General features: G+C 45.5%; 2 protein-coding genes across 8 annotated transcripts in view; both read right to left on the minus strand.

Moving 5' to 3' along the window:
* Positions 1-19,497, minus strand: part of ST3GAL3 (ST3 beta-galactoside alpha-2,3-sialyltransferase 3) — a 238,146-nt gene extending 218,649 nt beyond the window's left edge. For all 5 annotated transcript variants that reach the window (XM_030866440.3, XM_030866431.3, XM_060306440.2 and 2 more), the window contains exon 1: positions 19,359-19,497. The gene's annotated coding sequence lies outside the window, so the exon portion shown is untranslated. The remainder of the gene's footprint in view (positions 1-19,358) is intronic.
* Positions 19,498-21,716: 2,219 nt separating this feature from the next.
* Positions 21,717-24,992, minus strand: part of KDM4A (lysine demethylase 4A) — a 42,729-nt gene continuing 39,453 nt past the window's right edge. For all 3 annotated transcript variants that reach the window (XM_030866362.2, XM_030866384.2, XM_030866347.3), the window contains 3 exons: positions 23,782-23,901; positions 23,165-23,257; positions 21,717-23,032 (listed from right to left, as the gene is read on the minus strand). In XM_030866362.2, the coding sequence (XP_030722222.1) occupies positions 22,892-23,032; positions 23,165-23,257; positions 23,782-23,901 (354 nt within the window). In that variant the 3' untranslated portion in view covers positions 21,717-22,891. The remainder of the gene's footprint in view (positions 23,033-23,164; positions 23,258-23,781; positions 23,902-24,992) is intronic.

A 24,992-nucleotide genomic window follows, 5' to 3' on the forward strand; every position in this document is an offset into this window, starting at 1 on the left:
CATGGGCTCTAGAGCTCAGGCTCAGTAGTTGTGGTGCACAGGCTTATTTGCTCCGTGGCATGTGGGATCCTCCCAGACCAGGGCTCGAATACATGTCCCCTGCATTGGCAGGCAGACTCTCAACCACTGCGCCACCAGGGAAACCCTACAATGGATTGATGAAGGCAGGAAAATAAAAAGTATAGAATATGATGTAACAGTTAACAGAATGAGACACACAGGCATGTCCTGACATAGAAAAATAGCTAGAGTACACCACTAAGTGAAAAAAAAATCTTGTAGAATAGTACATATATGAATGTATGTACAGCCCCATACTGGTGGTAACAAACAAGGAAGACAGTAATTTTTTTTTTTTTTCGGTACGCGGGCCTCTCACTGTTGTGGCCTCTCCTGTTGCAGAGCACAGGCTCCGGACGTGCAGGCTCAGCGGCCATGGCTCACGGGCCCAGCTGCTCCGCGGCATGTGGGATCTTCCCGGACCGGGGCACGAACCCGCGTCCCCTGCATCGGCAGGTGGACTCTCAACCACTGTGCCACCAGGGAAGCCCCCGACAGTAATATTTAAAATTAAGGTTAAGAAGGAAGTACACAGATAAAAGAATACACACCAAGCTGTTGACAGTAATTACGTCTGAAAAGTGGGTTTGGAGAGGGTATTTTTCACGATGTATTTGTATATTTAACTTTAATATTTGTACTCATGCAAGTAATAAATGTACAAAGTTTTCAAAGTGAAATAGAAATTGGAGACTTGCATTTCCAGTAGCACAAAGGACATGTACTCTGTCCAATCCTCTGACAAAAACGAGAAATTTAAGGTATAAACAGCCTGCCTACAAAAAGCAGGTGGTTCTTGGAAAGATTTTTCTTCCCTTTTAAAAGGGGACTGAAGTGGCTGCTCCCAGCCCTTCCCCCCTCCTTCTGTCCTGAATGCAGATGTGACATCTGAACTGCCACAGCCATACTGTGACTTCAACCTAAGGCTCTGGCAGACACACGACCGTCAGTCAGTCAACGAATTTACCCATTTGTTCAACAGACATGACAGTGAGAATGGCGAACTAATCACCTATTTTATTTCTGACTTTTCCATTAAGGAAAAAGATTTTCAAATAAAGAAGTAGAACAAACAGCCTAAACAGGAAGCTGATCTCCAGAAGTGGGTGACATACAAAGAAGCAAGTAAGAGCTTAAAATAAGCCAAAACCTCCAAGACAAGGAGGAGTATAACATCTCGATATTCGGAAAGAGATGAAATTTCAAACTCACTGCCAGGACAAAAGCTTGACAACACATTCTAGTGGGGGGCTGTGGGGAGAACGCCCATACATTGCTGGTGGTAGGAGGGATTTGGCAGTATCTAACAAAACCATACATGCTTCTACCCTTTAATCCAATGATCTCACTTCTAAGAAACTATCCCAAAGATACACTGACAAAAATACAAAAAGACTTATGCACATGGCTACTTATTGCAGCACTATTTGTAATATAAGAGAAAAAAACCCTTCAGTAAGGATTGAATAAAATATGGTGTATTCACAAAATAGAGGATTATGCAGCCATAAAAAGGAATGAGGGAGCTTCCCTGGTGATGCAGTGGTAAAGAATCCGCCTTACAATGCAGGGGATGCGGGTTCAATCCCTGGTCAGGGAACTAAAATCCCACATGCCGCGGGGCAACTAAGCCCGCACGCCGTACCTACTGAGCTCACGTGCCTCAACTAGAGCCTGCGTGCCGCAAACTACAGAGCCCACGTACCCTGGAGCCCGTATGCCACAACTAGAGAGAGAAAACACGCACACCACGACTACAGAGAAGCCTGCACACCATGACGAAAGATCCCACGTGCCTCAACAAGGATCTCACGTGCACAACTAAGACCGGACGCAACCAAAAATAAATAAAATAAATAAAAAATAAAAATAAATCTTAAAAGGAATGAGCTCTCTCCCTCTCTTCCTTTCTGAATAACTTAATTCAAAAGCCATTAGGCTTTAGGGGCCAAGCAAGGTAGGCACATATATCTGGAGTTAAGAGGGGGAGGAGCATCAGGCCATCATGATAAGTCTGGGGGTATGGCAGGAGGTGATAAGGGACTGACCAAATAAGTAAATATACTGAGGCTAACAGGAGCCAGATTTCTCAGTGATGGAGAAGTGAGTTGAAAATGTAGAAAAAGAAAAACTAGAATAAACCTTTTGGGTTGTATTGGAATTGAAGGTATCAGCGTGAACTGATGGTTTTCAATATATACACATACAAAAATCTAAAAATAACTATAGATGTGGACAGTGTATGTGTGCTTTTGTGTATGTACATGCTTGTAAGCCCTAGCTCTGTCCACTGAAAGGGCCTGGCAGCAATCATATCCCAGTAGCAATGAGCACACCTAGCACCTCGATCTTGGTTTTTAAATACTATTCTCCACTATGTAATAGGAACCAGGGGTCCCTGGAAGAATGGCTGATTCCAGGGCTGAGGCAGAGAAGGCACTATCAAGATAAGCCTGAAAGTAGGAAAGTGCTCAAAGAGTGCCATGTGAAAAGGAAAACGCAGTCAGCTTGAGGGACTCCTAATGGCCAGGTCTGGGGCAATTTAGACTGATAATAACAGATTATGACCCATTAAATAAGAATTTAATAAGTGAGGAGAGGAAAAAGCTCTCCCTTACAGTGGAATGAATGTAGAATAATGTAATTAGAAAATCACTATTTAGCAATCATTTTAGTAATAATTCAGCTATGAAACATCAAAGGATGCTAAAATTAATAAGTAATATTTTGAGAAATGGAATATTATATCATCTTAAAGTATCTCCCCACAAGATACTTATTAATTACAGAGAGGAAAAGAGTAATTTTACAATGCAGAAACCTGATAGACACCACCAAAGACTAGCTGAAGGATATATGGGAGTTCTTGTAATATTTTTGCAACTTATTTGTAAGTCTGAAATTATTTCAAAATTAAAAGTTTTTAAAAAAGAAAAAAACTTAAACCAAATGCGCAAATAAATGTTCAAATAAACATCAAATGATGTTATGCAGCCAATTAAGATGCTGTTTATGAAAAAATTTTAATGACATGGAAAAATGCTTATGATATAGTTACAAATGAAAAACGTTGAAAGAAAGAAAGAAAAAGACCAGAATAAAAACATAAGAACACTAACAGATGAATGCAGAGAATTTTTCTGGCTGCAGGAGGGTACCTGGCCTCCCTGCACAGCCATAAAAAAGAAGCACACAGGGGCTTCCCTGGTGGCGCAGTGGTTGAGAGTCCGCCTGCCGATGCAGGGGACACGGGTTCGTGCCCTGGTCTGGGAAGATCCCACATGACGCGGAGCAGCTGGGCCCATGAGCCATGGCCGCTGAGCCTGCGCATCCGGAGCCTGTGCTCCGCAACGGGAGAGGCCACAACAGTGAGAGGCCCGCTTACCGCAAAAAAAAAAAAAAAAAAAAAAAACGCAGGTAAAGAGCTACAAGTGCTCACAGCAAACTCTCTTCAGCATGTAGAGGGAAGGCAGCAGCTGGACTCATCCCCTCCTCATGCATTCATCTTATCTCAGAGAAGGATCTGTCTCTCTTCTGTTCAAAACTAATGTAACAAACACCAAGTGCCAGGGATTATGCAAGGCACAGAGGACACTAAGACAATCAGATTTAGACCCTGCCCTAGAGGAGTTTGACTTCTCGCTCCCCATTCCACCCACCACAATCTGATCTGGCTTCCAATCCTACCTGTCGCTCAATTAAGTTTACCACTGACCTCTTAATTGCCAAAGCCACTGGACACCAGGGTCCTCCCATGACTTGACCTTTCTACAGCATCCGAAACTGTAAGAGGCGTACAGTGTGGTGGTAAGAGCTCTTTCTTGTCTTCTTTACTTAGCAACACCAACTCATCTTCTAGGACTCTGTTCAAGTCTTACCTCCTTCAGAAAGCTTTCCTTAAACACTGCCCGACACTATGGCAATCTGTGTTCCCGAAACACCCAATGCTTACCTCTATCACAGCAACTGTAAAATATCTTATCTATTTTTCTGTCTCTGTAAGGAATTAGCATACAATTTGAAAGCAGAATCTATCTATAACTTAGGTCTGTGAATCACCTACATATAACAGCACAGCACCTAGTACACAGCACATTCAAGAAGTGTTTGTTTAATGATAAAATAAATTAATATATTTCTAATTATATTCCCCCAACTCTAAACACAATTAATATAATTTGTACACATTCCAAAAAGTAATATATACTAAAGACATAATGTGTGTGTGTGTGTGTATAGAGAGAGAGAAAGATAGAGACACAGAGGAGGGAGGACAGAGGAGAGGAGCGGGAGGGGAGGGGGGAAGAGAGAGAGGAAGAGAGGGAGAGGGGGAGAGGAGAGAGAAGGAGAGACAGAGGGAGGGAGAGAGAGAGGGAGCGCACGAACAATTTTAAATGTAGAGAAAAGCTTAGGGTGCCGGTCTCAGGCTTTTTATATTCTCATTCCACAGATATCCCCAAGGCAATCTCATTCCACTTCCATGATTACAATTACCATCCTTATCCCAAATTTTATATATTCCATCCAGATACTTCTTCTAAGTTCCATGTCCATTTATTTAACTTTTTTTTTTTTTTTTTTTGGCCTTACCGTGCAGCTTGCAGAATCTCAGTTTCCCGACCAGGGACTGAACCCAGGCCCCAGCATTGAAAGCCCAGAATCCTAATACCAGGCCACCAGGGAACTCCATTTATTTAATTTCTGTATCATCATCTAGATGTTTCACAGATGTCTCAGACTTCCCAAAAAACCCTCCTCTTCCTCCAGTATTCACTATTTCAATAAAAGGCAACACCTTCACAGGTGCTCTGTCAAAAACCTGGAAATTATCCTTGACGCTACCCTCCTTCTCACTCTCACCCTCCATATATAATCAGTCATCCAGCCCTATGAATTTTACCTCTTAAATACTTCTTAAATCCATCTGTCCCTCTATCTCCACTGCTACCATCGTATTTCAAGTCACTATAACCCTTTGTTTGGGCTACAACTATAGCCTCCTAATAAGCCTCCCATGTCCATTCTTTTGTGTGTGATAAATCTGACGTTACATTTTGTAAATTTAAGGTGTACAGCGTGTTACTTTGATATATTTATATACTGTAATCTGACTGCCATTTAAGCAACATTTATCACATTACATTATGGTACAATATTATTGTCTATATTCATTATACTGTATGTTAGATCTCTATGGCTTGTTTACGACTTGCTACAAGTTTCTACCCTTAACCGTCATCAGACTTATTCCCCCATCCCTCAACCTCCGGTAACCTCCATTTACTCTCTGCTTTTGTACAGGTTTGCTTTTCAGATTCCACATATAAGTGATGTTGTGCAGTACTTGTCCTTCCCTGACTTATCTCACTTAGCATAATGTGCTCAAGGTCCATCCATGTTGTCACAAATGGCAGGATAGCCTCCTTTCTCATGGCTGAATAAGTATTCCATTGTGTATATGTACCACATCTTTTTTTATCCATTTATCTATTGATGGCATTTGGGTTGTTTCCATATCTTGGCTATTGTGAATAATGCTGTGATAAACAGGTGTGTATGTATACTTCATCCTGTTTTCATTTCCTTTGGGTACTTCCATATTCATTCTTGATCCTCTTCAATTCATTCTCCACATAGCAGCCAATGTGGATCTATTTTCTTCTCAGGTTTAAACTTTGTAAATTTCCCACTGTCTTTAGGGTAAAGTCCCAAACTCCTTAACAGGGCCTATAAGACTGCATGATCTGGCCCCTGCCCACATCTCCTCCCATCTCTGTTACCATCTCTTACCACCTTACCTCTGTGAGTCTGCAACAATGAACGCCTGTCAGTGTTTTGAACTTGTCATCCTGTCTCCTAATGGCAGGCTGAAGCCTTCCTGACCCTACCACTTCACCTAGCCAACTGTCACTCCGCCTTTAAGTCTCAGCTTAAAAGTTAATCCCACAGGGAAGCCTTACCCGTCTCCACACTTTAGGTTAGGTCTCCCTATTAGAAATTCCCACAGCACCCGTATACCCCCATCCATTACATAATGCATTTATACTCAGGAGTATTTACAGTAATTTGCTTAAAATTTTATTCTGGCTAATCCAGGCAGTGAACAGGTCTATTTTATTCACCATTGCATCCCTGGTAGATATTCAAAAACTATCTGCTCACTGACCAAATGTTCAGTCACTTATAGTCTGCTCAAAAAAAGGTACAAAAAACTAGGTTATTTTAATTAGCCATAAAAGAAAATTACATAAAAATTTGAACTCACTGAAACAAAGTACACCAAACTCCTGTCATTTCTAAAACATCCTACAATGTGGTTACTTTCTAAACTATACCTAGCAAAAATTTTTAGTCTGAAATGTTAGAATTTTGTTGACCTTCAAATAGCAGCCATAATGAATATGAACTCAATTATGACAAAATTACACAGAGCAAAAGCCACAAAGTATTTCCTGAACATGTCTCCTGTGAATCCTTTTGAGGCAAGCTAATTAGAAACTATTACGTACTATTTATTACCCAGCTTCCTGAACAAGTTACTGAAAAGATCAATTTTTTTAAATGGTTTTGCTGAATGTACATTTCCTTTTCAGACTTTATGCATGACTAAGCAGATTTAAGTAGTTAATTAACATGCAATATATTACATTATTCTACGCAGAAGAATTGTGTATTTTCTAATTGCAAGTCAATGCAGGGGATAAAATAATCAATATTGCTAATATTCACATAGTACTTACTGCAGACTAGCCACAGTTCTAAAAGTTTTATATGATTTAATTCACTGAATCTTCTCAACAATCCTACAAGGTTATCATTCTCATTATATAGAGGATAAACTGAGGCACAGAGAGGTAAAATTATCTTATCTAAGATCATAGAGCTAGTAAGTGGCAGACTGAGGATTTAAATCCAAATGATCTGACTTCAGTCATATAATTTTTTTCATTTGAAGAAGTTATATGGTACAACAGAACAAAAATGAAACGTAACCAGTGAAGAATCTAAACAAAAGTGGAAGAAGGGAAGGGGGAGGGTCAAAGGGAAGTGTGGTAAAGGAAGAGCACACAACAGAAAAAACTTTGTCACAGGATGGATACAGATCATTAGCAAAGGTTCTACCAGCCCCTCCGCCACTCCCAAAAGGCTCTAAAAAACAAGCGGTAACTAAGAGCCAAGATTAAAGTGAGAGCCTCAGGGAAAAAATAGTGAAACAACATTTTTAAAGTAAATTTAACACTCAGGAAAAGTGAAGAAAGAAAAATAACACCACCACAAAAACAAAAGCCTCGATGAAAGAGAACAATTAAGAACTACCGAAAACACAATAAGAGTCATGAAGGCCCTGGTGGATAAAATGTGAGGAAGATAAAGGGCTTCCCTGGTGGCGCAGTGGTTGAGTCCACCTGCCGATGCAGGGGACACGGGTTCATGCCGCGGTCCGGGAAGATCCCACGTGCCGCGGAGCGGCTGGGCCCGTGAGCCATGGCCGCTGAGCCTGTGCGTCCGGAGCCTGTGCTCCACAACGGGAGTGGCCACAACAGTGATAGGACCGCTTACGCAAAAAAAAAAAAAAAAAAAATGAGGAAGATAAAATGAAAAAGAATAAAAGGTTTAAAAGGATTTACCAAAACAAACCCAAACAAAAAACAAAAACAAAAATACAATAGTTGTCATAGGAGATCCAGCATAGGTATGACTGGTGTCTGAAAAAGAGAACCAAGGATACAGAACAAAAAAAAAGATATGCAAAAATGGATAATCAGAGAGAACTGGGCTGAGGGCAAGTTGGCCCCAAAATACAGAGTCCCAGCTTCTCTGAGCCCCAATAGCCAAGGTGGCAAGGATAACCTGAAGATCTGCAAAGGGAATTAAAAAGCTAAGGGTATGCCGAGGTTCCGATTACCCGCTGTGTGGATTACAGACTTATTGCCTCTTAGCTCCAAATTCAACCTTTTTGCTTGCTCTGTGAAAATGGATCTGGGCCCTTTAAATATTTTCCTTTTGCTAGTTGACAGGATGTCAAGCTTTGTCACTAGACGGTGCTGGAAAGCCATGGCTTCTGGGTTCTAGTGTGTTCCAGTGTGTTCCTCTAGGTAGGCTCCTGCAGCACACAGGACTTTTCCAGTGGACAGCAGCCAGCAGTGAGCAGCGGCCAACAGCTTCCCGCAGCACTTCTCTTGGGCAGTTTTGCAGCAGAGTGCCTCTGGTGGGACGTCTCTCTGTAAACAGCTTTCCCCAGTACCCAAGACGGCAGATTTCTGGCAAGCTCCACCATGCAGCATCACAGTGGCTCATCTGCAATCCAGTGAGCCATTGTCATGTCCACCACACCAAAGTCTGAATCTCGGCCTGTGGTGGGTGTGAGGCAGGTTGGGGAGCTCTTTGTCGAGCTCTCTAGCTCATCCCTGAGGTGGCGGCTGCTCCTCGGATCTGTTTCTATATTCTCTAGAGTTCTCTTTACTGCTTTTTGACAGCGTTATTGAGATATCATTCGCATACTATACAACTCACCCATTCAAAATATACCTTTTGATGGCTTTTAGTATTTTCAGCGTTGTGCAAACATGACCACAATCAATTTTAGAACATTTCTATTACCCCGAAATGATTCCCCACACCCCTTAGCTGTCATCCCCTACAAACCTCCAGCCCTGAGCAACTACTAAACTCCTTTGTTCCATAGAATAGGCAAATGTTTATAGATATCTCATATAAATGGAATCAAACAGTATGTGGTCCTTTGTGACAGGCTTCTTTCACTTAGCACAATGTTTTTAAGGTTTGTGCACATCAGTACTTCATTTCTTTTTATTGCCAAATAACATTCCATTATATGGACCATCTTTTATTTATCCATTTGTCAGTTGATGGACATGTGGGCTGTTTCCACCTTTTGGCTGAATAATGCTACAATGCATATTCATGTACAAATTTTTATAGGGACATAAGTTCTAATTTCTCTTGGGTATATATGTAGGAGTGAAATATACCCAGGTCACATGGTAACTCTATGTTTAACTACTTGAGGAAATGCCACTGTTTTCCCACCAGTGTATGAGAGCTCTGATTTCTCCACACCTGTGCCAACACTCATTACCTGTCTTTTTGATTATAGCCAGCCTAGTGGGTGGGTAGGAAGTGGTATCTCATTGTGGTTGTTTTTTTTTTTTTGCAGTACGTGGGCCTCTCACTGTCGTGGCCTCTCCCGTTGCGGAGCACAGGCTCCGGACGCGCAGGCTCAGTGGCCATGGCTCATGGGCTCAGCCGCTCCGTGGCATGTGGGATCTTCCCGGACCGGGGCACGAACCCGTGTCCCCTGCATCGGCAGGCGGACTCTCAACCACTGCACCACCAGGGAAGCCCCTCATTGTGGTTTTGATTTGCATTCCCCTGATGGCTAATCATGTTGAGCATCTTTCCAAGTGCTTATTTCTTTACTACTTACTAGCTAATCTCGTTACTCCAATTCACTGTTAAAGTTAATAGTCCTTACATTAAACTCTACCTGCTGAAAGTCATTGGACCTAGACTTGTGTAACATGGGCAGTCAGTGACTTTCTGAGTACAAATTAGATATCTACACTAAGGTTTTAAAAATGGAAGGCGGAAGAGTAAAACTGCAAGGATTTTGTCCCTGGTCAGATGTTCCCTTTATTAGTAGCTGAGAAAAAAGCCTAGGGGAGAGGGGTAAAAATTCAAGGAAACAGAACTTTCAGTTTTGCATGTTTTAGTTCATTTCTGTTTTTACAAACAAACAAAAAAAAAGCCTTTCTGAGTAAGAGCTGTTAATGTTTGGTTTTATTGGGTTTCTGATTATTTGTTTTAACGGTGTGTTCAGAGGACAAGCTTCTAGACATAATTCTTTATTTGGAAAAGCTGACTCCAATCAGTCTTGAGAAAATGCAACTGGAATATTTGAAAAGATGATCTTGCTTTGGGCCAGCTGAGATGAAATGGTGGGGACTGGTGTTGAAGGTGGCTGGGAGACGGCAGCATGTCCAGAAAACTGGAAACAGAAGGTTGCAGCACAAAAGCAGTCAAGAACAATACTTAAACATGGGCATGGCTGTGTTCCAATAAAACCTGCCGGCCTGTTTGCTGGCCCCTGCTATGCATGGCATATAGACACACAGCATGTAGCAAAACCACAAGAGCATAAAAACATGCATGGGAAGTTTAAAACTTTAAATTCAAGATAGTGTTTTCTCTGGTGAAGGACGGAGGAGACCAGGGAAAAATACATGAGGCTTTTCCTGGGACTGTAATGTTCTGTTTCTTAAAAAAAAAAACAAAAAAAAAACTGACGTAATATGGCATATTAAGATTTGGTGATGAGTATCATCGTATTATTCTGTTCTTGTATGTGTAAAATACATCATTAGAAAATACAAGATAAATGTTCCCTTTCATTGCTATTATGTCTCTGAGACTTCAGATGTCTTAGGCCTATGTAGTAGTTCCACATTGTTTATCTGCTCATATCTTTTTTTAAAAAGGGCAAGGAAAAAAATATAATATTGCAGAATAACTACGCTGGAACCACGATGGAAGCTATGCCATCTTATCAGTCCAGGCAGAAGCCATTACTACGCACCTGAGTATAGCAGTAGGAACACAGTGTGGTAGCTGCCCTCGAGAACAGGGTGATGCATGTAGTTAAACAGGTACAGACATTATGAGGTGCTGGAAATTTATGACTGTCTGTGAGGTTTCAGAAAAGCTTCAGTGAAGAAGCTGAAGCAGTAAAAAGGTAGAGAGGCTTTAGATGCCATGCTAAGGGGTCTGAAATTTATCCCACTGGCAATGGAGAACCAGTGAAGGGAGTAAGCAGAGAAATGATATAGTCCTATCTGTATTTTAGAAAGATCACTTGAGTAGCAATACAGAGGACAGCCTGGAAAAGGCCAAGCAAGAGCAAGAAGAGGCTGTTGTAACAGCCCAGGCCATCACTGTCAGAGAGAATAGACATCTCAAAGGCACACAAAGATTCACCAAGGTAACAAAAGAAAATACCAGAACTCCTGTTTATAAACTTTTCTGATATTTAATTTCAGTGGACACTGGCCTCCTCAAACAATCCCTGTGTCAGACATCTTGGGGCACATGAGGTTCAGAAAGAATCCTCAAGAAGTGTGAAAGTTCCAGAGCCTGGGGGGTAATGGTACCATTACGTAATTACCATTTGCTTCGTGATGCAGTGCAGTTTATGCATTAAGTGACATCAATGTGGTTAATTTCATAAAAATTGGATCATATTTTAAATAAATAGGATCATAACTAAACTTGACAATGAGATGGTGAGTAACCATGAAACTCTTGTGCCTCAAAGAAGTTCTCTGGTTATCATCTGGCCAAGCATGTATAAGACTTCCAGAACTTAAAGAGCAGCTGTATATTCTTCTTTTACAAACATACTGGTGTTCCAAGTTTGCTAAACTTTTCTGGGATGGCAAATGTCTGTTAATAGTATGGCACCTAGAAGATTTTCCAAAATACACACATCTGCCCTTTCAAGGTGAAGAACATGGCTTAACAAAAGCTAGAGACTAGTTTTGTTCGTTTGTTTGTTTGTTTTTAAAGAAAATACGTTGAGTGCATTTTGACAACAGATGTTTGGCAGTGTTTCCATCCTTATGTTATTTTGTTGCCAAAAAGATGTAAAAGTGTCATTTATAAAAACTCTCATATCTACATGCCAGCAGTTCTCAAACTGTGGTCCAAGGACCCCAGACAGTCCCCAAGACACTTTCAGTGGATCTGAAACAGGAGGGAAGGGGATAGGGCACAACCTTTGAAAGAATGACATAGCTCTAGAACATGACATAAACTGATTAGAACCAAATGGGTCCAAGATGGCGGGACAAGTCGACTTCCACTAGACCTTGAGTCTCAGTATTCGCTCACTGTAACATATCAGCAAGCTAAATGACACACCCACAAGCACCATGACAGTTCCAAGACAGACCACAAGGATTAAAAAGTAGGCGGTGGCCCAATTCCTGGAAATCCCTTCCCCTTCCTGAAATAGCTGGAATACTCCTCCCACTCATTAGCCTATGAAATTACCCACCCCTATAAAAACTGACAACCCCATACCCTGGTGCCCTTCTCACCTTCTGAAATGGCCCACACTGTGTCTGCGGAGTGTTTCCCTCTAAATAAACCCACTTCTTACCTATCACTTTGTCTCTCACTGAATTCTTTCTGCGATGAGACATCAAGAACCTGAGTTTCATTAAGTCCTGAAACCAGTGTGTGATCTCAGTTGGAAGACTGTGGCTTTTGGCCGGGTTCGAGTCCCAGCCACATGAGTTCAAATCCCAATCTGGGTTTAGGCTGGGTTTGAGTCCTGGCACATGGGTTCAATCCCAATCTGAGGTGCACAGTTTCAGATCCACGAGTTTAAAACTGTTTTCACGTAATTCTCAGACATTATTTGCCCTGTTCACTCTCTTTCTCTCACCAAGGGTCCAGCACAGTTTTCCAGAGGCTATGTAACACATGATGACATGTGACTATATCACTGTCTTCACAGCTAATGGAATGCGTGCTTGTGTATTCTTGTGACTTAAAATTTTCTCAGTAACTTTTAATACATTAAATATCAATAGACAAAACCCATAAAATGAAAGTTCTTTGGGGTTTCAATAATTTTTATAACTTATAAAGGGGTCCTGAGATCAAAAACTCTGAAAATCACTGCCATATACTTTGAAAACTTAGGAACAGAATATTCTAACCTGTTTAACATATTTCAAACACAAGGTTTCTGTGGGTTTTAAGTCATGTCAAAAACACATAAACATGCCATCTTTCCATTATTTTGTAAAGAAAACTAACATCAAGGAAAAGGGGAATTTACTGACATATAGACAAATAATAAGACAAGGCAGTAGATAACATTTAATCAGAATAATACAAGTTGTGCAGAAGTTCACAGGGAACGAACTCCTGTCAACCAGGATGACCAGGCAGAACCTAAAGGGGAACAAATTGGGATTAAACCCCCATTATCATCTTTACAAACATTTCAGAAGAAGACTGAGGAGGAGCAGAATTTCAGGGGGACACAGTCAACAACGATGATGACACGCTGAAGAAGCACATACATTTTAGCAGCCCAAGCAGTGAGCACATTAAAACATCAGCGACAAGAGTGTATGCACACGTGCATGTGTCACTTCTGGGTGAGGGCTGGGAACGGCTGAATGACCATATATAATTTGTTGGCATTTAAAGAATGTTTAAATTGGTATGATATTCATATCAACCAACTCTTCCCTTCTTGATCTCAGGATAATTCTCTCATGCCCAACCCACCCAGACCACCATCACTGTGGCGCAGTGGTTAAGAATCCGCCTGCCAATGCAGGGGACACGGGTTCGAGCCCTGGTCCGGGAAGATCCCACATGCCGCGGAGCGACTGGGCCTGTGAGCCATGGCCGCTGAGCCTGCGCGTCCGGAGCCTGTGCTCCGCAACGGGAGAGGCCACAACAGTGAGAGGCCCGCGTACCGCAAAAAAAAAAAAAAAAAAAAAAAGATGTATAAATAAAACCACAGTGCTGGCAGATGATTTTAGGCTAACGATCACCTACTGTGAACCAGGGAATATACTAAGCATTAAGAATCTTAAAACTGGGACTTCCCTGGTGGTCCAGTGAAAAATCCACCTTCCAATGCAGGGGACATGGGTTCGATCCCTGGTCGGGGAACTAACATCCCACATGCCGTGGAGCAACTAAGCCCGAGCCCGTGTACCACAACTACAGAGCCCACGCACTCTGGAGCCCGCACGTCACAGCAAAAGATCCCGGCATGCTGCAACTAAGACCCGACACAGCCAAAAATTACTTACTTACTTAATTAATTTTTTAAAATCTTAAAACTATTATTTTTATGATAAGAGGTCCCTTATGTATTTAATAGTACAGGAGCAGGCTTTTTACAACTATTTGCTCAAATTCTCAGAACCTTGCAAGGTAGGTATTTTTATCCGCATTTTACCAATTTGAAAACCGAGAGTACACAAGAGGTTCTAAAGCCTGCCCAAGGCCACACCTTAGAAACTGGTGAAGCCATGATGGCAATCTTGGTCTGCTGACTCTCCTCTATCCCCAGGCAGGACATGGACACACTCTTACTATTACTGCAGTAGCCTAAATGGTAACCTTCCCTCCAGCCTCACTCATTCTAAGCTCTCTTCATCCATAATATTTTATGACACTGTAGCAGACATGGCACTACGGTTGCAAACCTCAGAACCTCCCATGTCAGAGAAACAGGACATTCACTCCTCTGCTGCCTCCACACACACTGATCTTCCTAAAAGGCAAAGCTGATAAAGTCATTTCCTACCTTCAAACCCTTCAGTGGCTCCTCCTCCTCATCACAATAAACTCCTGAACTCACAAGCTTCAGTCTAACTTCTGCAGCCTCCACACACTCCCCAAACATACCCTATTCTCCTGCCTTTCAAGCATCTTCAGAATGCAGCCACACTCTCGTGTGTTTCTAGGCCATTACACATTGTTTCCTGCCTGAAAAGCCTTTTAAACCCACATCTACCCAGCTACTAACTAGTGATCCAAGACTTAGGTAGGTGTGAGCTTCTCTGGAAAACCATTATTTATATTCCCTGTGTGGCATCAGATTCTCTTTTTAGGAGATCCCACAGGACCCTCAAACATAGCCCGTTACAATGTATTCTAACTACAGGTTCACTGGTTTCTGGTCCTACCAGACTAAAGGCTCTTTGAGGCCCGGGATATGCCTTTTGTTTTTGTAATGCCATAACCTAGCACAGAGGTTAGCAGACAGTTCATGCTCAATAGCTACTTATGGGGTGACTAGAGGGCCTAGTACAGTAGAAGACACAGACACATATACAACCAAGCAAAATAAAATAGAATAAATGTGAAAATAAGAAAGGTGTGGGCTTCCCTGGTGGCACAGTGGTTGAGAGTCCGCCTGCCGATGCAGGGGACACGGGTTCGTACCCCGGTCCGGGAAGATCCCACATGCCGCAGAGCGGCTGGGCCCGTGGGCCATGGCTGCCGAGCCTGCGCGTCCGGAGCCTGTGCTCTGCAACGGGAGAGGCCACAACAGTGAGAGGCCCGCGTACCGCAAAAAAAAAAAAAAAAAAGAAAGAAAGGTGTGACAGGATGCCAAGGAAGTGGAAAAAGGTAGGAAAATCTGGGGAAATCCTGAGATTTCCTTACCTGATTTCTCAAAGTTTCTTCAAATCCTGCTGCTGCTGCTGCTGCTGACGTTGATCATCATAATCATGAGTCCTTACCTTGAACTAGGAACTGGGCAAAGCACTTTACATAAAGTGAACTCATAACCACCCTACGCGTTTCACTGATGATGCAACTTGGACTTCAGAATCAGACACTTGCTCAATGTTAGATAATCGATGGCAGGAGCAAGATTTCAACCCAGGTTTCACTTTCTTTGTTAAAAGCGAAACCTCCTCCCCAAGCGCCAAAGTTTTATAGCCTCAATTAAACCCAATTAAACCAGTAAGGTTGAACTAGGATCCTTCTTAACCATTCAAGTGAAAATGTACCTTGAGTTAGTACACACTTCCTTGCTTTTTAAATTGTGTATCCTGAATATAACTGAACTTTCTGTGGATGCCTCAGGACTATTTCTGTGTTCATCACTGAGGGTGCTGTAAAATAGTGATGCCCTCAGGAATGACTGTGCTATGACTGGAAAATCACTGACTGCCCTCGTATCAACAGCCTCGGCCTGTTACATTACAAGCATTACAGTGCTTGTAATGGATTTCTGACTTCCAATCCACCCTCATTCCACGCCTAGTTAGAGCTATTATTTCTTGCTACTGTCAATGTGTTTCTCTCTAGTAGCTCATCTGATTTCGCTACCTCTAATCTTCCATGGGCCGTGATACTCAAAGAAGATGTAGCAGGCATTACTGCTGTCCAACAGTTACTTCTGGCTGTTTGCTTTCCAGGCACATGCTAAGACAGCAATTCCTTGCCCTTCTTTAAAGTTAGGCATGGCCATATGACTTGCTTTAGCCAATGATATGGAAATGGAAGTGACAGGTGCCACTTCAGGATGGAAACTTGAAAGTCCAGTGTCCCTTGATCACCATCTTCCACTCGATCAAAATGATCATGGAAACACCATATTAAGATGGAGTTTCCAACAGCATGGGTCCCTGAGTGACTGAGAGGAGGAGAGTTACCTGTGCAGTCATGCTGGACATGTGGCATGAATGAGAGGTCAACTTTTGTTCTGTTAAGCCACTGAAGTCTTAAGGGTTTTTGTTAATGAAGCCTAATCCAAGCTATCCAGACCAATACACCAGCTCTCTCAGTAACAAATTATCTCACGTAAGTAACTTCATTTACAGATTTTATGATGGACATTTTGTTTGCACAAAGAATTTTCTTTGCATCTATCCTGGTTCAAAGCTATGTTCAATATAAAATATATTTGCCAAGTACCTCCTATGTACAAAACACTGTGCTAGATAATGAAGAAGATGGCCCATGGCTTGAAAAAGCTGCAGTCTTATGTTGGCAATTGGGGCAAAAGGCAGACTCTAGTGTTATAATGGTTTGAAGGAGAAACAAGTCCCATCTAGATAGGGAGAAAAGTACAGAAAAGCTTCACAAAGAGAGTTCCAATCAAATGGCCCTGAAACATGGGTGAGAACCAACAATTAGAGATTCAAGGGGGTCATTTAGGATAGAAAAAGCAACAGAGCACGACAGCAACAAAGAGCAAATAGTTCCACAAACTTGGAAAATATAATAAAATCTAAGGGAATGGCAAGAAATGAGTTTACCCATACTGCCCAGGCTAGGCTGGTCTGTGCTTAATTCAACAGATGGTAGGAAGCCATTAAAAGTCTAGGCTGGGGCTTCCCTGGTGGCGCAGTGGTTAAGAATCTGCCTGCCAGTGCAGGGGACACGGGTTCGAGCCCTGGTTCGGGAAGATCCCACATGCTGCAGAGCAACTAAGCCCGTGCGCCACAACTACTGAGCATGTGCTCTAGAGCCCGCGAGACACAACTACCGAAGCCCGTGCGCCTAGAGCCCGTGCTCTGCAGTGAGAAGCCACCGCAATGAGAAGCCCGTGCACCAAAACGAAGAGTAGACCCCGCTCACCGCAACTAGAGAAAGCCCGTGTGCAGCCCGCACATAGCAACAAAGACCCAACTCAGCCAAAATAAATAAATAAAAGTCTAGCCTGGGGAATTGAGATACCTGCAAGTGATGACAGTACACAGGATAGATGGAAGGGGTGGGGGGGAAAGCTAGGGGGTTTCTGCAGTAATTCGAGGGAATGGGATCAATGGCCCCAAATCAGTGTGATGACAGTAGGAACAGAAAGAAGCTAGACATAGTGTGGAGGTAGCAGCAACAAGACCTGGCAACCAACTTAATACAAGGCGGAAAAAAAAGAAAGGCAAGAATGATTCTTGAGGTGCAGATCCTGGGTAGCTGAGAGGACCATTATTCTAAATAGCTAAGGTTACTCAGAAAAGTGACAAGGGCACATAAAGTGCTACTGTCTATTTTTCTAATAGCTAGCTCCAGTTTCATCTGAAGTACTACTACTTGTTTACCCTTTGCTCCACCCAGGACAAAGTTACTTCCTGATTTGATGCCATCAACCTGCCTTTTTTGTATAACCTCATCTCCCACTTTTTCTAATAAGAACCCCCTGGAACTACCCATGAGAGTTTTGGGTTCTCCCCTGCCACCTTTCCCATCCTCACTTTCTCATTTCCTCACTTCTCCTTCCTCTTCACCACCCAGGCCTACCCATTCATGGCTCAACTCAAGCCTCAGCTCTCCTGTGAAACCTTCTTCAAACACATGGATTTCTCCTTTTCCAGAATTTTCATAGACCTACTATCTTAGAATTCTAGAGACCATTTTGTTAGTGATCATTTTCTTGTGTGCCCTTTATCCCCACAACCATCTCATAGGCCCATGAGAACAAGTCTCATACAATACAGGTCGTGAGGTCCCCACAGTTGCACTGCCTTGCATACAATATGTACTTGATAGACACTTTATTGATGATCAAAGTCACTTAGTCTCTAAGAATATGCACATCTTTTTTTCTCATTAATAATTTACTTTTATTAAGCTCTGATTAGACATTTAGACATGTGAAATAGGGAGATTCATCACTTAATACTTCAAAATATCCTTGAGTTAAGAATCTTTAATCTTAGGAGCTGCTATTGCCTTAAGAGATTATTTGAAAATACCATTTCGGTCATAAATTTTTGTGACAGCTTCCTTTTAACCCTGTTGACCCAACAGTATACCCAACAGTTAAATGATCATCACTCCAAGGTGATTCTGACTTAGAAATAACCTAATTTTCCATGCGGTCTATTTATTTTCATGAACCCAATAAGTGCTTTTTTCTACCTTCCTGTTCAACTAGCTACAGTATAGTTAATTCAACGTGTATCCACAGAAAAGTTTGTAAGTTTTTGTTGTTTTTTTGTTTTGTTTTTTGTTTTTAACAAAATAACAGCTGCCTTCATTGGTCCCTCTCTCAATTAATTGCACTGAGTCAGTTCACACGTTTCTCTCCTTCCTCCTATGTGCGGGAAACACAAACATAAGTGAGGTCTATTAAGGAATCATAAAAACGAGCACTGTTGCAAAGAGGAATTCAAAATGTTCGTGGCAGACTATCCTAATCAAACCTGCTCTCATCACTAAGACATTTCCTCCTGCAAACAAAATCACAGGGCAAACAATGGGGAGAAATGCCAGAGAAAAGGAAGCAAGAGGCGTACTTTGTCAGTAAAATTGACCTCAGTGCCCGGAACATCTGGCGGCTGGTAGAGCAATAAGCAATGACAACCGCTACCCGTACGCTGCTGATTCCCACTCAGGTTTTCCACTTTTCCTCCCTCTTCCCATAGCGAAGGCCCGCCTGACCAGGTCCTTCCTCTGCGCCAAGGTGCGCAGCGCTGCGGGGTCTCGCGCGCAGGTGACCTCAGACTGCTCGGCCCGGGTTCAGCCGTCCTCTCCCCCGAGGCCTGGCAGCCCCTACCCAGGCGAGGTCTCCCAGGGACCGGACTCCCGGCCCGAGCCCCCAGTCCGAGCCGGACTTCGTTATTCGGAGACGGCTGGGCCGCGCCCGACCCCTCCTTCCCCAGCACCAGCGCGCGCGGGCTCCGCACCCCACCAACCCGGGGACCGCGAGCTGCGGGGGAGGGGAGGGGCGGCGGCGCCCGTTAGCCGTGGTGACTGCCCGCCCCGACGCGCGCAGGACCGGCCCTTACCGCAGCGGAGAGGGAGGCAGGGGGTAGGCGGCGCCCGGCCCGACGCTGCTGGGAAGGCGGGGGCGACGGCGAATGCGGCGGCGACAGCCGCGGGGAACCCCAGCGGGCGCCCAAGTCGCGGTGGGCCGCCTGGGCGCCGCCATAGTGGGGACGCAGCGGCGGGCGGAGCGCGCGACCGCGATCCCGACCCGTGGACGACGGGACCACCAATCCCACTCTCCGCCTCAGCGCCCTCACCGGGGGTTGGGCATCCGCGGCCAATCGGCGCGCGGGAGCCGGGCGGGGCGCCGGGCTGACCAATGCGGGGCTGCACTGCAGGCAGAGAGCGGACGCAAGCCCGAAGCGGCCCGCTAGACACTGGACCCCCGAGTTTTCCGGCCCGTTCGCCTCGCGCGCCCGCCGGGACTCGGGCTGTTGGCGGTTCAGGGCGTGGGTCCAGCGGGCCTGGCCTGCTGGTTCCGCGCCGACGCCCACCCCTCGGCTCCCCGGAGCCTATCCGCCGCCTTGAGGAATCTTCCCCCGGCTTCACGCCCCGCAGGGCGCGCGTCTGGGATGCAGACCTCTGACGGCCGCAGGGCTCGCTGTCCGCCGAGATGACCCCTCGAGAGCCTGTTTCCTCGGCCGTGCGAGAGACGGGGGTACACGGTCATTCCACACTGAGGGACGCAGGCATCCGCCTGGAAACAGGCTGAGACACAAGGCTGTGGACCTCCACGGGCTGGGCGACCCTGCTCAATCCTGTGGAGTTGGGTGGACAGCGGTCGCTGGCTGCCCTTATTACTACTTTAGAGCCTCTTTTTATTCCGGGCACAGGACCATTCCGCCCCATCTCGTCTACCCTTTTCAGTTCCGGAGGTCCCAGCTTTTCTCCCACCCTACTGGGGCACAATTTAAAACGTAATTCCCCCGAGGGGAGTTACGGAAGAGAGGAGGAACTGTCCGGCTGTGATCCTTGGTTGCCCACCCAAAGACGCTGCCTCACCAAAGGAGGGCAGTTTGCCCTGGCCAAAAGGCTTCTGAGGGGAGCCTGCCTAAGACAGGCTGGTGCACGCTTCCCTGGAGTCAGTCAGTCCGCTGAGGCCTGGGCCTGACTGCAGGCAAGAGGGCCTGTTCCGTGGGACTTGAGACTCTCATCACCTCTTTAAACTTCAGTTTCCCAGGAGGTTATTACATTTGACCAAAACAAAACGTGAAAGTTTCTAGAAAAATAGTCAGCTGTTGAGCAAGAACTCTGCTGGGGTTACAGAAGGGACTACCCTGCCTGTCCTTCAGCAGGGCTGGGGATGGTAGGGTCAGTGAAATGTAGGGAGGTCTGGGACCCTGCCAAGTCTGGGGAAGTGTTTCTTCCCTCCAAAGACGTGTGCTCCCAGGGCTTGCCAATCCATTAAGGCCTGGCTCTGTCCACGCTCACCTGGGAATCCTTGGGTGCTGGACAAAAAATTCAACCTCCCTTTCTTGGCCCCAGGAGGGAACTGGCATAGAAAAGTAGGTATCTTTGAGACCTGCTGCTCCTCCCTTCCCCCACAATCAGACACCAGAGGTGGCAGCCACCTCCCAAGCCCCAGGACACAAAGAAGCATTGAGTTGCTAAGCTGACCCAAGATTCTCCCGCACCTGGCAGGGGCCAAGAAATAGGACCTAGTGCCTGGCTGTCCAAGACCAGCTGAACAGCTCTGCTGTGCCCAATTCACTGCCCCTCCCACCCCTGCTGCTGCTGCTGCTCTAACCTTGTCCACCTGGACCTCAGGAACCCAATGGGGGTCCAAGGGACCGGGTCTTCCTCCGGGGAAGCGTCTCACCAACTACAGGCAACTCAGAACAGCTTCAGGACCTAAGGGAAGCGCGCACGGGGTGGGGGGCAGGGGTTGTCAATCCCTTGCTTTTCAAGCACCTAAAATGTACTGCCTTCTTTCAAGGTGGTTCTACAATTTTTATGGAACGGACACTGGCATAAACTTAAACCTGCTCGATGAAGTTAACAAGTGGGGTCGAGATGAGAGAGATCAAACTCAGTTTTACAAGTTGTGGAAGTGGTCTGGTCCTTCATCTATCACCTCTTCCTTCCCATCTCTAGGGCCAGAGAAGCAAAAGGAGGTACTCACGGCCAGAGGTGCGTCTACTTCCCAGGTCCCACCATACAGAGCCACAGGACCAGAACTTGACAAGGAGCCCATCTCTTTAGGAGGGCTTCCTAGATCCTGCCTTACTGAGTCTTCTTAAAATGCATGGCCCTGCTCCAGAGCCTATGACTCTAGATACACTCCCGGCCTGACCCTGGGCCACTCAGGCTCCTTGGGGCAGACACAGCCAATCCTCTGCTCAACACGTTTTATTGCTAAGGACAAGGTGATGCACCGGTTTTCAAAATAATTTGGTTTATAGCGTTCATACGTAACAAAAAAAGGGGAAGTATTAAAATCTGATTCTTGTATACATACGGTATAAGTGTGAATCCCTCCAACCCTGGGCCCAGGCAAACAAATTCATAAGGAGCAAAAACCTGTTTAACCCCTTCAGTGTTGCCCTCCAGTCCCACCCCGCTCCCAAATCAGCTCCCTCCCACCCCCAGACCAGGGGGCATATCTAAACCCACCCCCTGGCCTCCAGCGGCCCCAGTTCATCTTAACCCTCCCAGCCCCTGCATGATTGCAATTTTCTGTTGACAGACTCATCCGCCAGGCTCTGCCTGCTTCCATCATTAGATCCCCCTTCAGAGTATTCCCCACCCACACCCTTTAATACTGTCCACAGGGGCTCTGTGCCTAGAGTGATATGGGCACACACCCAGGTTACCCCTATCTTCTCCTTCAAGAGAAGGCAAAGAGGTGGCGTTAACTCCTTAGCATCTCATCGCTGCAGCTTTGCCAGCACTCTCTTGAGGCAGTTCCAGAGACAAACGGATGCCACAGCCATCTGCAGCCAACCCCCAGGGGCCCTTACTCAGTTCAGCTGAGGGCAGAATTTCACATTTTTGTTGCCCTGCATAGGCAAGGAAGAAAGTAAAGGCCAGGGGCTGGCAGAAGCTGGTCCAGACCAAACATACATACGCACACACACGCGTGCACACGCACATACGCACACACACACACACACACCACACACACACACACACCACACACACACACACACACACATAAATACAAAAAGGGGGAGGGGGCAAGCACCAGCACCTCTGCCTAGTTGGTGCAGGTGATCGTTAGGAAGCTAAGTCCAAGGCCAGGAACAGGGCAAGCAGCCCAGCCAGCACAGTCGACCCCATTACAGACTGGGGCCCATGCAGCCACAGCGTTCCAGTGCTCAGCCCATCAGCTGGGAGATCAGCGGCTGCTGCCACATGTCCAAGTACGGCTTATTGTTTCATTACAGTGGAATGCGATGAGGGTGGGGTGAGAAGATGATGGGGTCGGTTATTTCATTCCTTTTCATTTTACAGTTCACTTTTAGAGACTTCAGAGTTCCAAGTGTCTGCTGGCTGTGGAACCCCAGAGTGCTTTCGCCTTGGCAGCTGGGACTCTCCTGGCCGCTGGAAGCACCTACTCCATGATGGCCCGGTATAGTGCAGGCTCAATGTAATCTTCCCGGTATCTTGAGTTGATAACTCGTTGCCGTTTCTTTTCCTGCTTAACCTCTTTCTCCGTGAAAATCTCATTGAAGCGCATGTCTGAGGCTACTGACTACAGAAGAATAGGCAAATCAAGTGAGCACTTTATGGCCAACCACCCCGAAGAAAAACCAAGGGACACATCCTTGCTGTGTTCCCTCCCTCCCAGATGGGAACCAAGGGCACACAGAAAGTACACACTCACCAGTCTAGACTTGACTCTCTTGGGAAGCTCTTCATCCAGCGTGTACACGTCATCTCTCTTAACCACAAGCTGTGAGCCATCCTCAAACTCCACCTACCAAGGAAACAAAGGCCTTTAGCTAAGATATCCCTGACTCTCTCCCTGGTCCATCACGCACAGTGGCAATTTCCTGCAGTCACAGGAAGGGTTTAGAACACTGAAGTAAGGCCTGCCATGTTTGAAGCCATACCTGGCAGACTGCACACAGGGCAGCCCCTAGCTCTGAAAAAGGTTGTCACTGATCCCTTGGCTCAGCGGTCCCCAACCCCCGGGCCGCAGACTGGTGCCAGTCCACGGCCTGTTAGGAACCGGGCCGCACAGCAGGAGGTGAGCGGTGGGCGAGCAAGCAAAGCTTCATCAGCCACTCCCCACCGTTCCCCACCGCTCGCGTTACCGCCTGAACCACGCCCACCCCCATCCATGGAAAACTGTCTTCCACGAAACCGGTGTCCCTGGTGCCAAAAAGGTTGGGGACCACTGCCTTAGCTCTCCCAAGAGCAAAGACTTCCTCTTGCTCAAGAGGAAACACTGAATTAATCAGGTCCCCTCACCCATCCCCAACAAAAGCCTTTGGTTACCTGGTACATCTGGATGGGGTGAGAGGCCACAAACTTGGCTCCATAGACTTGGCCGTCTGTCCATCTCACTTGGACTACTTCCCCTTCAGCAGGAGGACCCAACTGGAGACAGTCCTGACTCTGAGGGAACATTAAGGAAGAAGGGTGAAAGGAAGGTCCACCTGAGAGACCTGCTAAGTCCAAGTCCACCCCGTTATCTCTGCTGGCTGCTGCTGCTTCTAAGTGACAGGAAAAAGCAGCCATAATAAACTTAATAAATGTAAAGGACATGTGCCATGATCAAGAGTCCGTCTCACGTTCCTTCAACTGTCTCTCTAAGGGACAGGGGGACAGGGCTCTGCCAGGAAGAAATACTCAAACTTTATTCAACTATTTAAGAAAAGGGTTCTTAGGATTTCCCTGGTGGCGCGCAATGGTCAAGAATCCGCCTGCCAATGCAGGGGACACAGGTTCGAGCCCTGGTCCGGGAAGATCCCACATGCCGCGGAGCAACTAAGCCCATGCGCCACAACTACTGAGCCTGCGCTCTAGAGCCCGTGAGCCACAACTACTGAGCTTGCGTGCCACAACTACTGAAGCCCAAGTGCCTAGAGTCCGTGCTCCGCAACAAGAAAAGCCACTGCAATGAGAAGCCCGTGCACCACAACGAAGAGTAGCCCCCGCTTGCCGCAACTAGAGAAAGCCCACGTGCAGCAACAAAGACCCAAAACAGCCAAAAATAAATAAATAAATAAAAACAAAGTTTTTAAAAAAAGGAAAGAAAAGGGTTCTTAACCTTTTTTTTGAAGGCAAGGTAATAAAAGACCACCTACCATGGGACCTGGCAAAAAACTTTAGGACTTTTACTCCCTGCAGACAGGGGAACCCTAAGGATGGGTGGAGTCCTTGCTGCATTCGCAGCAGAGGGCTTGGTATATAGCGGGAGGTCAGTGTATGAACATGGTCATGGCAGCTGAATAAAAGGTCTGATGGGTAGACCTGGGAGCAGGTCCTTGCGGACATGGCCCAAAAAAGTACACATCGGAGCGGAAGCAGAGCAGAGAGTCTAAAATGCTGTGATATTCCAACTGCTCTTATCAATTCCACTACATGACAAGAGTATGGAAGGTCCTACACGCCAATTCACTTACTGAATAGAAATGGCTCTATACTGTATTGCCAACTCATTACTGACAGGTACTCAGTAACTATATCGTGTATGAGTTCAACAA

Source organism: Globicephala melas, chromosome 1 (genome assembly GCF_963455315.2).
Source record: "Globicephala melas chromosome 1, mGloMel1.2, whole genome shotgun sequence".
In the NCBI taxonomy this organism is placed as follows: Eukaryota; Metazoa; Chordata; class Mammalia; order Artiodactyla; family Delphinidae; genus Globicephala; species Globicephala melas.